The sequence below is a fragment of the Phascolarctos cinereus genome, unplaced genomic scaffold, assembly GCF_003287225.1.
Source record: "Phascolarctos cinereus isolate Bilbo 61053 unplaced genomic scaffold, phaCin_HiC Scaffold_4;HRSCAF=312, whole genome shotgun sequence".
In the NCBI taxonomy this organism is placed as follows: domain Eukaryota; kingdom Metazoa; phylum Chordata; class Mammalia; order Diprotodontia; family Phascolarctidae; genus Phascolarctos; species Phascolarctos cinereus.
Genome location: NW_027555847.1, coordinates 693,093,590 through 693,111,165, shown reverse-complemented (window position 1 = coordinate 693,111,165; position 17,576 = coordinate 693,093,590). Strand labels below are relative to the sequence as shown.

The 17,576-nt window shown below is 42.4% G+C and overlaps 1 protein-coding gene across 1 annotated transcript in view; it reads left to right on the top strand.

Moving 5' to 3' along the window:
* Positions 1–17,576, top strand: part of TMEM132B (transmembrane protein 132B) — a 654,144-nt gene that overhangs the window by 531,106 nt on the left and 105,462 nt on the right. Inside the window, exon 5 of the mRNA XM_021004363.2 lies at positions 107–250. Coding sequence (XP_020860022.1) covers positions 107–250 — 144 coding nt within the window. The remainder of the gene's footprint in view (positions 1–106; positions 251–17,576) is intronic.

The following is a 17,576-nucleotide window of genomic DNA, read 5'->3' as shown; positions in this document are numbered from 1 at the left end:
CTCATTTAGCATCCATGCCTACTAATCTATGTTCTTCTCTCTTTGTGTGTGTGTGTGTGTGTGTGTGTGTGTGTGTGTGTGTGCATGCATGTGTGGCTGTGCTTAGGACACGGAAGTATTGAACACAGCTATTCTGACGGGGAAGGCGGTCTCAGTTCCGGTCAAAGTGGTTGCCGTTGGAGAGGATGGCTCTGTGGTCGATGTTTCTGATGAAGTGGAGTGTAAGTCCACAGATGAAGATGTCATTAAGGTATGATGGGTGGTGGGAGAGATCCCTTTGGCTCTTCTTAGCATCAGCGTGCTTTGACAGCCTTCTCTTCTCGGTTCTGTATGGCATATTCCAAACTGGCGTACTAAATGGAAAGAGGCAGTGTGGGCTGCAGTGTCTAGACAGCAAGCCGTGAAGTCAAGGTCCGAGGAACACAAGTCTAGAGCTCAGAGTAGACCTTTTAGGCCATCATGGCCCACTGCCTCATTTTGTAGGTGAGGTAATGAGTTCACATATGTCCTCTGTTATCTATGACCTATGTGACATTGGGCCAGTCACTTAATATTTCTCATCTTCAGTTTCTGCCTCTGTAAATTGGAGGAATGGGTTATATTAGCCTCTAAGGCTCCTTCCAGTCTGTATCTATGATCCCATGTGCTTGGACAGGTCATTATTTCCCTGGGTCTCCATTTCCTTTCCATTTCTTTGTATTTGTGTCTCTACTGCTCAATCCAGTGCCTGGCAGTAATTAGCACTTAATGAATCCTTCCCTTCCCTTCCCTTCCCTTCCCTTCCCTTCCCTTCCCTTCCCTTCCCTTCCCTTCCCTTCCCTTCCCTTCCCTTCCCTTCCCTTCCCTTCCCTTCCCTTCCCTTCCCTTCCCTTCCCTTCCCTTCCCTTCCCTCCCTATCTTCCCAAACAGTTCATTTTCTGGGATGCGTACCCAAGGATAGCATCACCAAAACTCCTCTTTCCATGCATTATTTTAAGTCGTAATTAAACAGGTAAATGAGAAACAAGCAAGGGCGTATAGCAGAGATTTAAATGTTGTATACTGACATTTCCCCCATTTTAATGCTGGTGGCAGGACTGCAGGACTTCTGTTGTACATAATGATGTCTAGGAACATGGTTTTGACCTGCCATAAATCCAAATCCATGTAGTTAATTACAAGGGCTGTGTTATGGAACTAAATTTCCCAGGTTTCTTAATTTGACAAATAGCCTTTTTGCAAGTATAAGTCGATAAAAATATGCGAGCCTGTAATATACTGATGATCATACAAATTATCACAGGGCCACAGTGAATGGAGGGTGAGCCTTGGAGTGAAGAAGACCTGGCTTCACATCCTGCCTCTGACAATAACCTTGAGGAACCAGTGTAGACCCAAAGGGCTTGGGGGTATGGAGCTGCTCCTCATTCTCTATCTAGACATGTGGTTGGTTTGGGTTCAGCCTTGAGGGATCCCGCTTCTAATTAAAGGGACTGACCTCCCCTTTCTCATCCTTACTAGTTTGTTATGTACCCCACTTTTGGGGAAATTGCTCAGGGCTTAGGTTATGGAGCGTGTCAAAGTCTCTCCAAGGTAGAGAGTAAGCAGTATCCAATGTACTACATGAACCAGGTATGGGATAGGTAATTTATGGCTTCACACAAAAGGAATACTAAACACCAGACTCTTCTTTTCTTTTTCTTTCTTTCTTCCTTTCTTTCTTTCTTCCTTTCTTCCTTTCTTCCTTTCTTTCTTTCTTTCTTTCTTTCTTTCTTTCTTTCTTTCTTTCTTTCTTTCTTTCTTTCTTTCTTTCTTTTCTTCTTCTCCTTCCTTCCTTCCTTCCTTCCTTCTTCCTTCCTTCCTTCCTTCCTTCCTTCCTTCCTTTCTTTCTTCTTCTTTCTTTCTTTCTTTCTTTCTTTCTTTCTTTCTTTCTTTCTTTCTCTATCCATTCATTCATTCATTTATTTACTTATTTATTTATTCATTCATTCATTCATTATTTATTTATTTACTCATTCATTCATTCATTTATTCATTTATCTATCTATCTATCTATCTATCTATCTATCTATCTATCTATCTAGCCAGGCAATGGGATGAAGTGACTTGCCCAGGGTCACATAGCTAGTGTCAGTGTCTGAGGCAGATTGGAACTCGGGTCTTTATAAATCCAGTGCCAGTGCTGTATCCACTGTGCCATCTAGCTGCCCCACAAATGCTCCCTTTAACCAAAGCAAATTTAACAAAGAATTCAGTACCTTAACTTGGGTCTACTGATAGACATTTCTGGGAGGGAATATCTAAACTTCCTGACTATATAAAGCAGCTTGTGATATTGCTAATTAGGCATTTCACATTTCCCCTCAGCTTGTCACGGGTTTACAGCTCTGCTGGCCAAATGGCCAGGCTCAGTCCAGTCCCCCTGCTGGTGTCTGTTCTCAGATATGAAAGCTACTGGCCAGCTCCAACTCAGTAGGACTCAAGGCCTCAAAGCCTCTTGAATTCCCAGCATTGCTTCCAAACCTGGACACCTCCATCTTGGGGGTACCCACTGCCCTGAGCTCAGGGGAGAACCATCAAAGTAAGAAGAGGCAGTCAGGAAACAGGAACAAGCTTGCTTAGGCAGGACATGTGGTCATGGCCCCATGGAGGCCAGGCAAGAGATTTACCCTGTTCCTTTTTTCATTCTACTATATGCCAGGCACCATGCCAAGTGTTCTTCCTCACAACAACCTATAATAGGTAGGTGCTATTGTTATCCCCATTTTAAAGATGAAGAAACTGAGGCAAACAGAGGTTAAGTGACTTGTCCAAAATCATACAGCTTGTAAGTGTCCGAGACTGGATTTTAGTTCAGGTCTTCCTAACTCCAGGCCCAGTGCTGTATCCACTGTGCCACTATATTCTTATTATTTTTATCATTGTTAATATGTATTATCACAGAGGAAGGCATTGGCTGAGTCCATGCCTCTCTTATATGTCCTACTGCTGGTCCTGTACAACTCCTGTTTTACTCCCTTCTAGTTGAAACTTGTTTTCAGGAAGATGTTATTATAGTCATTTACACTTTAGTATGTTTAAGGGACTTTCCCAGTGCCTAGGAATTCACGCCCACATGCTGGTTGCTTAGAATCTTAGCATCCCTGAACTTTTGAGCCAGAAGATACCTTAGCACGCTCAACACAGATACTAGCTGCATGACCTTGGGCAAGTTAATTAACCTCTCTATGTCTCAGTTTCCTCATATGTAAAATGAGATTTGATGGTGGCCTCTAAGGTCACTTTTACCTCTGGTGCCTTCTCTCTGAGACTATCCCCAACTTATCCAGTATATGTGTTGTTTGCATATAATTGTTTGAATGTCATCTGTCCTAGTAGACTGTGAGCTCTTTGGGAGAAAGTACAAGTTCCCTTCTTCCCTCGACCTCTTTTTTTTTTTGGTATCCCCAGTACTTAAAACAGTGCCTGGCAGGAGTCAGAACTTAATAGATGCTAGTTGATCAACTAACTGGCCTGGGTTCAAATTCTGGCTCTGGCACTTACTACCTGCATACCTTGAGCAAGACTGTCTGGGTCCCAGTCTCCTTCATCTGTACAACTAGGGGGTTGGATTAGATGGACCATATAGTCCCATCTAGCTCTAGATGTGCTCCTAAAATCCAGATTCCAAGGCTATCTCACTATCTACTCTACCATGCTGGTCTTAGTCTACAATAGGAGGTCTAATGTCCTGCTTGGGACTCAGGAGAGATGGCACACAAGTGACCATGAGAGCCAAACCTCTTGTCCCTTCATCTTGATATCTCAGTAAAACCTTGTACTTGAGAGTCGGGAAAACCTCTGTTCAAATCCTGCCACTGAGATTTACTAGCTATGTGACCCAGGCAATTAATTTAAGCCTCAACTTCCTCATCTATAATCAGGATTAATAGTACCTATTTGAACTATAATGTTGTCTGTCCCTTGTTCAGTTGTTTCAGTCATGTCCAATTCTTCATAACCCCATTTGCAGTTTTCTTGGCAGAGATTCTGGACTGGTCTGCCATTTCCTTCTGCAGCTCATTTTATAGATGAAGAAACTGAGGCAAACAGGGTGAAGTGACTTGTCCAGGGTCACACAACAAGTAAGTGTCTGAGGCTGGATTTGAACTCATGAAGGTGAGTCTTCCTGGCCCAGTGCTCTATGTGCTATGGCACTTTCTAGGGCCACTCAAAACATGCTTGGGATAAGCGCCATAAAATACACCCTAAAATCAATTTTTTAAATCAATTGGGAAGGATTGCTCTAGAAAGTAGGCCCTCTAATAGCTTTCTAATTGCAACTATTTTCTTTTTCTGACTAGATGCCAAGTTCTGTTGTTTCTGTGTTGCTTGAAGGACTATAAGAACTTTTAGCACCCTTTAAATCTTGTGTCTGGGTGCAAAGCTCCGATTGCCTCACCTTAGTTACTGCTCCATACCTGTAGCATCGACTGCACAGTGTTGCTGTGAGGTCCAGATGATATAATTTTTGTAAAACTTTTTTTAAACCTTAAAACACAATGTAAATGTCAGCTTTTATTATCATCATCATTATTTCTCCTGAATAAGCCTCCTCTAACCCGCCATTTTGTGTAATGTTAACTCACTCTAAGCACTTACCTGAGGGTACCTCTCTGGCTCCCCTGCATTGATGGTTGGGTTTCTCAGCCCATCCAAGTCCAGCAGGTGGCTCTTACATGTTCTTGGCAGGTTGCTGTTTGAACCAACAGAGTGAATGTCTCTGCATGTGCCTGTTTTTTCTTCAGCTCATCTGTTGGCTTGATCTTTTGTAGTGGAGACCCCAGAGAGTCGGGGTGGGGGCATCTGTGTCTTCAGAACCATTTCCCCTCCTTTAAGGGGTCCAGAGAACTCTTAGATCTCTTAACTATTACTCATTTTGAAAAATAAGTGCTGAGTTCTCACCATCCTGAGACTATTCCTGCTCCTCTAGAAAGAACTGGCATAAAATACCATTCGGAGCCTCCAGGTAGGTTAGGAAGCCCTTTAGGATTTTTGTTGTTGTTGATGTTCCAAAGAGAGGAAAGGTCTGGGAGGAGCTGGACATCTCTTGTTTCTTTCTACTCTGCAAGACTTGGTGGGAGATGGCCTGAAGTAGGTCGTTGCTAAAACCCAGACCCCTTTTGATTGAAGCAAGAGTTTTTCCACCAGAAAGTATTCATGTGAGCCCTAATCAGAAACAGTCCTTGGGGAAAACCTAGCTTTGGCACGGCAGGCTTTCTAAGTTTGGAAAATGTACTTTTTCCAGAGATAAAAGGAAAAAGAGCTTAAGACCTGGGCCAATACCTCAGCTTGGAGGTGTGCTGCAAGGGGACTTTTTGATGAAACAAATCTAAAGTGGCTTAAATCTTAAAGCGTTAGAGGGAGCTGAATGAAATCATTCTACCTTCTCAGGGTAGAGCCCCAAATATTGGTCGTTCATTGCACTTCATGGCATTGATAATGATATTGATGTAGCACATTTGGCTTACAAAGCACTTTACTCAACAGTGGCCCTTTTTTTTCTGCCTTTTTTTTTTTGGTGAGGCAATTGGGGTTAAGTGACTTGCCCAGGGTCACACAGCTAGTAAGTGTTATGTGTCTGAGTCTGGATTTGAACTCAGGTCCTCCTGAATCTAGGGCCAGTGCTCTATCCACTACGTCACCTAGCTGCCCCAACAGTGGCCCTTTGAGGTGAGCAGTACAAACATTATTATCTCTGTTTGACACACGGGGAAACTGAGCCTCAGGGGCATGACGTGATTAATGACAAAGGATAGTATGAGACTTGGTGTCAAGAGAGACCTGGGTTCAAATGCTCCCCCAGATACTCAATACCTATGTTACTCTGGGCAAGCCACTTAACTTCCCTGATGCTGAGTGTCCTTATCCTCAAAACGAGAGTAATACTAGAACCTACCTGCCAGGGCTATTGCAACGATCGAGGGAAATGATGTTTGCAAAGCACTTTGCAAACCTTAGAGTGTTATAAAAATGCTATTATGTGAGGCATTTTATAGACGTCACCTCCCTTGATCCACATAACAGCCTTGGGATGCGGGGTCTCTTATTATCTCCTTATTCAGGCATGTAATTGTTATGGTTGTTGTTGTTATCATCATCATAGTTCCTTGAGAGCAGGGACTGTCTTTTGTCTCTATTTGTGTCCCCAGCACTTAGCACAGTGCCTGGCACATAGTAGGGGCTTAATGCATTCCTGTTCAATAATAATACTTATTATTATAATTATTATTGTTATTCTGTGAGCTACTTGAGAGCATGGATTGTCTTTTGTCTTTCTTTGTGTCCCCAGCACTTAGCACAGTGCCTGGCACATAGTAGGTTCCTAATACATTCCTGTTCAATTATTATTATTATTATTATTATTATTATTATTATTATTGTTATTGTTAGTATTATTCTGTAAACCGCTTGAGAGCATGGATTGTCTTTTATCTTTTTTTAATCCCCAGCAGTTAGCACAATGCTTGTTACATAGTAGGTGCTTAATACATTCTTGTTCAACTATTAGTATTATTATTCTATAAGCTGATTGATAGCTTAGATTGTCTTTTGCCTTCCTTTGTATCCCCAACACTTAGCATACCTGGCACAGAGTATGTGCTTCACAAATATTTATCCCATTATCCTCCTCCTCCTCCTCCTCCTCCTCCTCCTCCTCCTCCTCCTCCTCCTCCTCCTCCTCCTCCTCCTCCTCCTCCTCAACCTTTATGTGCCTTATACAACTCCCTAGGATCATTGTGGGAAGGGGGAAGAATAAGGAATTTTGGAAGCCCTTCAGTCCAACTCTTTTAATGACTTAGTCACAGACTGGAATAAGTCACTAATGGGTTGTGTGTGACCCACCAGTAGAATGTAAGGTCCTTGCCTAGGGCCGCACAGGTAGTAATTGTCAAAGGTAGAGATTTAAATTCAGGTTTTCTAGACTTCAAACCTATCACTGTGTCAGGCTGGAAGGGCAGGTAAAAAAAAGTGTACATTGGATCCATCTGGGTCCAGAGGTAATTAATTTACTTTCCAAAGGAACTTCTAGGCAGGCGTCCCCACAATAAACTTCATGAGGAGGCATATCAGCAATTTTCTCTTCTTCTCATTAAAATTATGTTCTGACTATGTAAAGGGCCAAAGTTTTATTTTCTCCCAAATCTGATTAGGAATTGTATTGTTTATCAATAAATTGCCCGCTTCTCCCAGGTTCCCAGATCGCCAGCGTATCAGCTGAGCTCTCCGCTCTTTTGGGAGAAATACAAAGAGACTAGATACCAATCTCATAACCAGTCATCTTCAACTTAACTCTGCACTAATTAAGTTTTGGTGCTCCTGGAATTATACAGACTGGAAAAAGATGAGATAGTGAGAGGTCAGGAAAAGGACATTAAAACAAGGCTCCCAGATTTTTGAGAGTCTCTGGGCTTATTCTCCTTTGCAAAAATGGCCTGTGAGGGTTAAAAAAGCATGATGGAGATGATGGCAGCACCTCCCCCCAGGGTTGTTGTGAGGATCAAATGAGGTAATAATTGTAAAGCGCTTAGCACATAGGAGGTGCAATATAAATGTGATGAAGATGCTAGTCCTTACCCCTGGGTTATCTTCACCCATTCAACTTAACAAGCGTCTGTTAAGTGCCTATTATGTGCACATCCAAGGTGCCATGCTAGGGATCTTGTATTCAAAGACAAACATGAGACAGCCCCTTCCTTCAAGGGCCTTACATTCTACTGAGAAGGAGGAAACACATCATGTTAGCAGGCATCTAAATCCAAAGGGGACATAGATGACCTCTTCCTCTGGTTCTGAATCTATGCTCCTGTATGACAATGTATAAAGTATATAAGTATATGTATATTCATATCTATCCAGTAAAAGCAAAGTAATGTTGGGGAGGGGGAGGGCATTAAGAACTGGGGGCAGGGATCGGGAAAGGTCTCCTGCATAAAGTGCCTCTTGAACCAACCCTTCATGGAAGCTAGGAAATGCAAGAGGCAATGGAGTGAGAGCATTCCAGGTATGAGGGATATCCAAACTATCAATCAATCAATGAACATTTATGAAGCACCCACTATGTGCCAGGCTCTGAACTAAGTGATAAGGGTACAAAAAGAGACAAAATCCAGTATTTACCCTCAAGGAGCTTACAGTCTAATGGGAGAGACAACATGCATATGTATATGTACAAACAGGCTATCTACAGGATAAATGGGAAATAATTAACAAAGGGAAGGCACTGAGATTAAGAGGGATTGCGGAAGGCTTCCTGTAGAAGGCAGGGTTTTAGTTGGGACTTAGAGAAAGTCAGGGAGATTAGTAGTCAGAGCAAAAGAGGGAGGGAGTTCTAGCCAGAGAAATGCCCAGAGCTGAGAGATGGAGTGTCTAGTTCATAGAACAGCCAGGAGGCCACTGTCACTGGCTTGAAGAGTACATATTGGGGAGTAAGGTGCAAGAAGATTGGAGAGATAGCACGGGGCTAGGTGATGAAGGGATCTGAAAGCCAAGGAGAAAATTTTTATTTGATCTTGAAGGCGATAGGGAGCTATTGGAGTTTATTGAGTAGGGGAGTGACATGGTCAAACTTGTACTTTATGAAAATCACTTTAATGGTGAATGGAGGATGGATTGAAGTGGGAAGGGACTTGAGGCAGGCAGACCCACCAGTAGCTACTGCAATAATCAGTGGAAATGTATGGAGACAGGAGAGGAGTGTCACATACAGGGAACATTATTATTTATAATTGCAATTGCATTTATGGGGTTAATATACAGGAGATGATGAAATCTCCTGACTCTTTCTTGAATGACAGAATTTGAGCAGGACAAGATGGTTAGTGGCTGCTTTCTGATGGAGATCTTTGTTTCTCTTATCACAATAGTTTCCGAGTATTTATTTTCCCCTTCCCTCTCAAGTAACAAAGAGAAAGCAAACAAACAGTTAAAGATCTGTTCAGCCCAAGCACTTGACGTGTATAACATGGATGTGGGCAGCCCTCCCCACCCAGAATCCCCCACATCTCTGGCCAAAAGCAGGAACTGTATTTTCTCATCTCTTCTCTGGGGCCAAGCTCGGTCCTTAGAGTTTCAGAGCATTCCGATCCACTCTTTTCATTTCTATAATTGTAGTTATCTTGCTGGTTTTATTTTCTTTACTCTGAACCACTTCATCTGAGCCTTTCCGTGTTTATTCGAATTCCTCATCGTCTTGATTACTTTGGGTGCCTCAATATCCCATTATATTCATGTACCACATTTCAAAGCTATTTCCTAAGTGTATCTACTTTATTTTCAGTTTTTTTTTTGATATGATAAAAAGGGATGTTATGAACACTTTGGTATATATAGGACCTTTATGTCTATCTTTGATTTCCTTAGGGCAAAGGTTTAGCAGTGGGATTTCTAGGTCAATAGGGAATAGATGTTTTAGTCCTTATTTTTCTAATGATTCCAAATTGTTTTCTATAATGTACTGCTTCACAGGTCCACCAACAGTGCTAGTGTGCCCGTCTTCCCCCAGCTCCTTCATCACTGACTATGAGAATACCATCTTGGCAGCTTTGTGGAGGATAAATTGGAATTGATTGATATATTTATTGAATTTCTAGGATTCAAACCAACAAATATTTATTAAGTGCCTACTGTATGCAAGTCACTGTGCCAAGCACTGGGATACAAAATTAAAAAATGCCAATCCCTATCTTTAGGAAGTTTACCTTCTACTCACTGAGTAGGACATGTATACAGAAAAGTATAATATATAGTAGGTAGTGAAAGGGGCAAAGGAGAGATCAGACAAAGTCCTCTAAGAATAATTGGAGAGGGGGAGAGAAGTGATAACTGGGGATGGAAGGTATCAGGGAAGGCTTTATGGAGGAGGAGCTGAACCTTGAAAGAAGAGCAGAATTCTCAAAGGCAAATATGAGAATCGAACATTCCAGGCACATTCATACACAAAGACTGGAGAAGTCATCTGATCAGTATTGTGTTGGACGTTGTGTACAAGCAGAAGTATTGTGGAACATGGTGTGTCCTCAAGGCCTATTTGCTGGTTCTGGAATGTTATTTCATTTTCACTTTTATGCTTTTGCTTGTGCCTGGAACGTACTTGCAATGCCAGTCATGTCAATGTAGATGGGGTGTCCCTTGACATGGGCCCCTCTCTTCACAATATCACACAATATATCTCCTCATATGGAGCATGTAGGCACCCCATGAGGTAGGTGTAGCCACATACTTACTCTCTGGATTGGCACCTTCCCAACTGCTCCCACCTTGGGATGCCTCAATTCCCAGAGAAAGACCACCACCACATGGTTACACTGCAACTCTCCCAGGGTCCTAGAGATAACCCAGTTGAGGGGAAGAACACTCTACCTAGGCACTACTCTGGCTCTTGAGTTCCCATCCATTTTCACAGCCAGCCACGTACAATTTGACATACCCACACAGTATGTTATATTTATACAACCAGCCACTCACAATAATACAGCTTTAGATTTTAAACATAACCATTTTGACTTGGCAAGTAGGCAAACGGAATAATAATAAACCACAGCAACTCATCTATTAAAGCAAGTGCACAAAAATAGAATGTATCAATCAATACACAAACCTGGATTACACTCTTCCACAAACACACTCAGTCGGTGGGGGGAAGAGTGGGCACGCACTCAAAGGAACCTAGCAGGGAAGTACATGAGGGAGGAAGACCTCTTTACTTGGGACAACACAACTCTGGACTGCAGGCTTTGGTATCAGTGTTTGGGAACATCCACACCGAATGAAACGGCTTCTCTGCTCACTGATTGCCTATTGGACCTCCCTGCTCTTCAGCTGGGCAAATTTTCTCCTCCCTGCTCTGCCGTAGTACTTACAAGCTCTTTCAACTTCAAATCACCTGAGAAGGTTATTTAGAAAGCGTTAACTGTTCATGTGAAAAGCAATTCTTTTTAAGCCAAAGAACTGTGAAGCTCGTTAGAATCCTGGAAGGTAGTAATCATGCCCTACCTTGTCCTCCCTCTGTCATCAATTCCCCAGGCTCAAGATCCTCACATCCTTCAACCAGTCCTCAAGTAGTAGGATCTGCAGGGCCTTCCTTCACCATCTTGGCTGCCATGTTGGGATACTTTCTGAGCTATCTTTGACGATATAGACCAGACCAGCTTACTCAGATACCGCATTGTCTGTAGAGTTCATAGCAACACAGTTCAAATCAGCTTTTCAAACTTGGAAAATAAAGCTAGCCGGCTCACCAGGATACAAAGCAGCTGCAAATCCCCAGTGCTTTTCCTTCTGTCACTAGAATTGTCCTTCCACATGTAGTATGACTTAAAATGTTTTTTTTAGTTTTGCCCTTTTTAGTCACAAAAAATGTATGTGCAAACAAATTCGTGTACCAAAATACTTTGTAAAGTCTTCAATATGGTCCTTTGGTGTCCTTGAAACTATTTCTTTACACTTATGTTTCTCTTTGTTGTTGCTCAGTCATTTCAGTTGTATCTGACTCTTCGTGACCTCATTTGGAGGTGTTTACCATTTCCTTCTCCAGCTCATTTTACAGATGAGAAAACTGAGGCAAACAGGGTGAAGTGAATTGCCCAGGGTCACACAGCTAGTGAGTGTCTGAAAACAGATTTAAACTAAGGTCTTCCTGATTCTAGGCTTGGTGTGCAATGCACCGAGCCATCTAGCTGCCTTTATATTTCTCTACTTTTCCATAAACAAAAGTTCTTTATCTCTTTAAAATTTCAAACTGTTAACACAGAAGTTCATATTCTACATCTTTCACAAGGTGATTTGCATCTTTACATTTATACCACAATTACTCAAATCCTGTCTGAGCACTGGATTTCTTCATACACATGTATTAGCAGTTTTCATTAAAAACAAAGTTCTTTTCCTATAAGAATACAAGTCATTCCCCAATTGATAAATGGTCAAAGGATATGAACAGGCTGTTCTCAGATGAAGAAATTAAAGCCGTCTATAGTCATATGAAAAAATGCTCTAAATCACTATTGATTAGAGAAATGCAAATCAAAACAACTCTGAGGCACTGCATCACACTTATCAGATTGGCTAACATGATAAAACAGGAAAATGATAAATGTGGAGAAGATGTGGGAAAATTGGAACACTAATGCATTGTTGGTGGAGTTGTGAAATGATCCAGCCATTTTGGAGAGCAGTTTGGAATTATGCCCAAAGGGCTATAAAAATGTGAATACCCTTTGACCCAGCAATAGCACTTCTAGGGCTATATCCCAAAGGGATCATACAAATGGAAAAAGGACCCACGTGAATAAAAATATTTTTAGCAGCTCTTTTTGTGGTGGCAAAGAATTGGAAGTTGAGAGGATGCCCATCAGTTGGGGAATGGCTGAACAAGTTGTGGTATATGAATGTAATGGAATACTATTGTGCTATAAGAAGTGATAAACAGGCTGACTTCACAAAAACCTGGAAAGACTTGTATAGAAAGTTCTGGTGCTGTGTGAAGTGAGGAGAACCAGGAGAACACTGTACACAGTAACAGCCACATTGTGTGATGACTAATATTGATAGACCCTTCCCAGCAATGCAAGGATCTAAGATATCTCCAAAGATCTCCTGATGGAAAATGCTATCCACATGCAAATAAAGAGCTATAGAATTTGAATACAGATTGGAACATACTATTTGCACCCCCCCTTTTTTTTCTTCTGTTGTGTTTTGTTTCCTCTTTCTGGTGGTTCTCCTATTGGTTCTGATTCTTCCTTACAACATCACTAATGTGAAAATATGTTTAATAGGAATGTATACGTATAGCTTATATCAGATTGTGTGCCGTCCTGGGGAGGGAGGTGGGGATAGAGGGAGAGAAAAGTTTAAAGCTCAAAAGCATATGGAAGTGATTGTTGATAAATCAAAATAAATTAATTAAAAAAAATACCTGTTGGATTAGATGAGACCAGGCTCACACACAGCATCATAAAATTTCAGACTTGGAAGGGACCTCAGTGGCCTTGTAGTTCAACCCATGACTGTAAAAGCATTCCTTCTACAATACACCCAACGAGAGGTCATCCATCCCTTGCTTGAAGACACCTGCTGCAGCAGAAATCCATTACCTCTCAAGGCAGCCCATTCCACATTGGGATAACACTCTTTGTTAGGAAGCTGTATTAAGATTAGATTTGCTACATTACACCTTCCACCCAGTGATCCTAGTTCAGACCTAGACCTAACCCCTCCTTCCAGGGGAATAGCCTCTTTAGAATCTATGACCCTTTGATCATGACCATATTCCCCTAGTGACTAAGCTCACTGATGCTTGGAGGCAGTGAGCATGTCTCTCCCTTTTCCCCCTGCAAGTCTTCTCCAGGCTCAATGTCCCCAATTCCTTCGCCCAGGCTTCAAGTGCTATGATCAGCATGGTTGTCACCTTTCTGGCTGTCCTCCTCTGGGTGCTTTCTGGCTTATATAGAAGCTGGTATCATTCCATCACGAGGAATGGATTATATTCTCTTTCTCCTATGGTAAAGAGCCAGACCTGCAAATTCCTGTTGTCAGGCAGATTGGATGCTCTTACCTAATTTTGTCCTTCTTTATCCTGGCAATTTAGACTTTTATTGTTCCTTTCTAATTGGAGATATGTCATACATTTCCTGTTGGCCAGAATACGGAACTCGGTATTCTAAACCTTTTGTTTCTGTTCTGGAGATTATGATTTCAATAGTAATTAGACAGTTAGTTTGTTCACTTCTGTCTTTGGCATCTCCAATTAAGAACTAACATTCTGGTATTGTCCTTGCATAATGCAGTGAATTCTTTTAATGTGCCAGCCCTGGGCTACAAAGACCCTCAGCTTTTCTCTTCATCTGAGATGTTCCCATATGCATTTTTGCCCTCATCCTTTCTTTCTTCCCCACCTGAACACCCCTATCTAGAGATCGTCAGACTACAGGTTCAAAGATTTAGAGCTGGCAGGGACCTCTGAGGCCATCTGGTTCAATCTCCAAATTTTATAAGTGAGGAAACTGGGGTCCAGAGAAGTGGCGGCATGTAGCAGAAACAAGATTCAAACTCAAGTCCTCTGCCTCTAAATTAAATGCTTTTCCCCCCACTGGACCATGGCACCTCCCTCACTGGCTCATCAATATTTAACTCTTTGTTATTATGTGTGCAGAATACTGTGCTAGGTGCTGGGGGCTTAGAACAGAAGTATCAAACATATACTCCCCTTTCCTCTGTCCCCCAACATTGCTGAGTGTCATGAACCAGATTAAAATATAATTGGGAAATATTTAAAGAAACAAATGAAAATACAACAGAACATACATAATATTAATGTGTGTTTTTCTAAGTCAGTACATCATCGAGGGACCTCATGCATGACTGAGTGGGCTCTGTGTCTTTTTGAGTCTGACCACACTGACTTAGCGTCGAAGTTTAAAGCAGGGGTGCAAAACCTGCGGCCTCGAGGCCACATGAGGTCTTTAGGTCTTCAAGTACAGCCCTTCGACAGAACCCAAATCGGTCAAAGGGCCACACTCGAGGACCTAGAGGGCCACATGTGACCTTGAGGTTGCAGGTTTGCCACCCCTGGTTTAGGGGATTCGGGTCTGTGACTGCTGAGAGATAACCAGTCCCGCAGGTGTCTCCCTGATAATCCAGAGATGGCAGCATGGACGTGAGTGCTTTCCAAATATCCCTTTTTCTCTCTTCAGAACTCCTCCCACTTTGATCTGTTGTATTGGCCCCAAAATGGTGAAGCAGGCACCAGACTCCAACCTGTATTGGTTCATTGGGTCTCTCTCTTGTGGCAAGACACAATGTTGCATCTCTCTAAAGGAGTCTTTGGAGCTCAGTGGAGAGAGCGGTGAAGTCAGGTGTTCATAGTCAGAGAAGGAGAACCATAAGGGACCTTTTGTGGAAGGGACTCTTCGTCCACACCCCCATCCATCTTCCTCCTCTTCCCCCTCCATTTTAAAAATGAGGGAACTAAGGTGTCTCAATAGAAATTCCTTAACAACAGGGGCTGGATGTTGAGTTTTGGGGTTTGTCTGGTTGTTGCTTGCTCCTTCGGGACTGGGCCTCTATCTCCCCTGGGCTGGAGATGCAACAAATTTGATCCCATCACTTACTGGCATGGAGATTTGGCCTGCCACATTTTTTTGACATTGTCTGGTTTGCATTTTCTTTGGCAGCCTGGTGGCCTCTCGGGTTCCAAGGACATGCCACATTGGTGTTAGACTTAATGCTGACCCCTAGAAGTTTACGTTCTATTGCGGGGGGAATGTACAAATATAACTATATATAACACATATAAACATCAAATACAAGGGGACAGTTCTAAAAGCTAGAAGTAGCATGAAAGGCCTCATGTAGGAAATGACCTTTCAAATGAGCCTTGATGGAAACTAGAGCGTGTATTCCAGGCATAGGAGGCAGCCAGTAAAAAAGAGGCATGTCATGAGTGAGGAACGGTAGGAAGCATAGTTTGGCTGAACCCATAGAGTACATGAGAGGGAACAACGTGGAATAAGTCTGGGAAGGAAAGGCTTCAGATGCCAAATTAATAGAAGAATTTCTATTTGACCAAAGACGTTAATCGAGGTTCATTGGTATTTACTGAGCAGGGGAATAAGATGGCTGGAAACATCATGGCTCAGGAGAAAGTGTGTTAAATTGTAACATCAATGTAAAATGAGCTGGAGAAGGGAATGGCAAACCATTCCAGTATCTTTGCCGAGAAAACCCCAAATGGGATTGTGGAGAGTCGGACATGACTAAGCAATTGAATAATAACAACCACATATTAGATTTAGAATCTCAGGACTTGTGTCCAAATCCTGTTATTTACCCCGTGTGACCTTGGGCAAGTCACTGAACCTGTTTCCTTATTGATGAAACAAGAAGGTTGGCCTAGGTAACTTCTGAGGCCTGTTAAACATTGAGACAATCTGTGATCTGTGACTGGGTACCTCTGGCTTTCTTTGCATCACTTTGGTAGCTGGGTGGAGGATGGATTGCAGAGGGCAGAGGATGAGACAGGAAGGCCAGTCAGGACCTGTGGCTGTTGTTCATTCAGGAGGTGAGAAAGGCCTGAGCTTGACCTCTGCATCTCGTCTACACCATCCTCAGTGGATCTTCTATATGGCTGCCAACATGACCTTTATCAGAAGCTGGTCCGGTTTTGTCCCTTCTGACAAACTTCACTGAGCCCTCTTACTCTAAAGGAAAGTGCAGACTCCTCATTCGTCTTGACCTTGAAAGCTCTCTGGTCTTCCCAGCGTCTTTACCTTCCTTAAGGATTTAACTCAAGTACTGCCTCCTCATTGGAAGCCTTCCCCAGCCCAGTTAAATGCTCTCTCCTCCCTCAGATGCCTTTGCTTTTATCTGTTTACATGTATCACGGCAGCGAGGGGGCAAAGTGGATGGATCGTGGGACTTGGCATCAGGCAGACCTCAGTTTGAATCCTGCCTCAGACACTTACTAGCTGTGTGACCCTGGACAAGTCACTTAATTGCCCTGTGCCTCAGTTTCCTCATCTGTGGAATTGTCATGGGGATTCTGTATCAAATGAGTTAATGTATAGAAAATATTTTGTAAACCTTAAAGAGCTATATAAATGTCAGTTATTATTATTATAAATCTCTTTAGGAGAATGTAAAGTCCTTGAGGAAAAGGATTGTTCAGTTTTGGCCTTGTATTCCCAGCACCCTCATGGAATGGTCAGTCAACAAACATTTACTGAGCTCTTTGAGAGATGCATTTCACTTTTCCTTGTATCCTCCCTATGCTGAACACTGGGTATGCAAGTGTTTACCATTAGGCAGCTCACTGTAATGAGTGTCATGTAACTAGGCACATAGACAATATGTTCAGAATAGATGAGATGCAATCTTGGAAGGGAAGGGATTAGCAACTGGGTACACCAGGAAAGAAAACAAAAGCAAGCCTGTTGTGGAAGATGGGACTTGAGCTGAGGCTTGAAGGAAGGTTGGGTAACCAAGAGGTGGAGGTGCGGAGGGAGAGCATTGTAGGCAAAGTAGGCAGCCAGTACAAAGGCTTGGAGGCTGGAGATGCAACGTGATTGAGGAACAAGAAGTAGGCCAGTGTAGCTGAATCATGGTGTGCAGGAGAGGAGTCAGGTATAAGAAGACTGGAAAGGTGGAAAGGGCCAAACAGGAGAGTGCATTTGATCCTGGATCAAATAGGGAGCCAGTGTTTTCTGCATTGTACAGAATTCAATTTACTTGCTATGTGGTTTGCACTGACTTATGGGTATACAGTTGTTTCCCTCCAGTAGAATTTAAGCCCCCTGAGGGCAGGCTTTGCTTTGCCTTCATCTTTGTGCCTCTTTGGTGAGATGTCAGTTGATTAATGCATGCTTGTTGAATGAATGAATAAATGAATTGAGAAAATACATTCCTGGGAAAAGCTGCTATGAATTGAGTTAACACTTGTAACTGAATTTGCATTCTGTTAATCACAACAGCATCTACATACATTTGAAAAATAGCAACACACATATGTGGGAGACATATTATTTATTCCGTCTACAGAAGGTGTATGCTTGTTTATT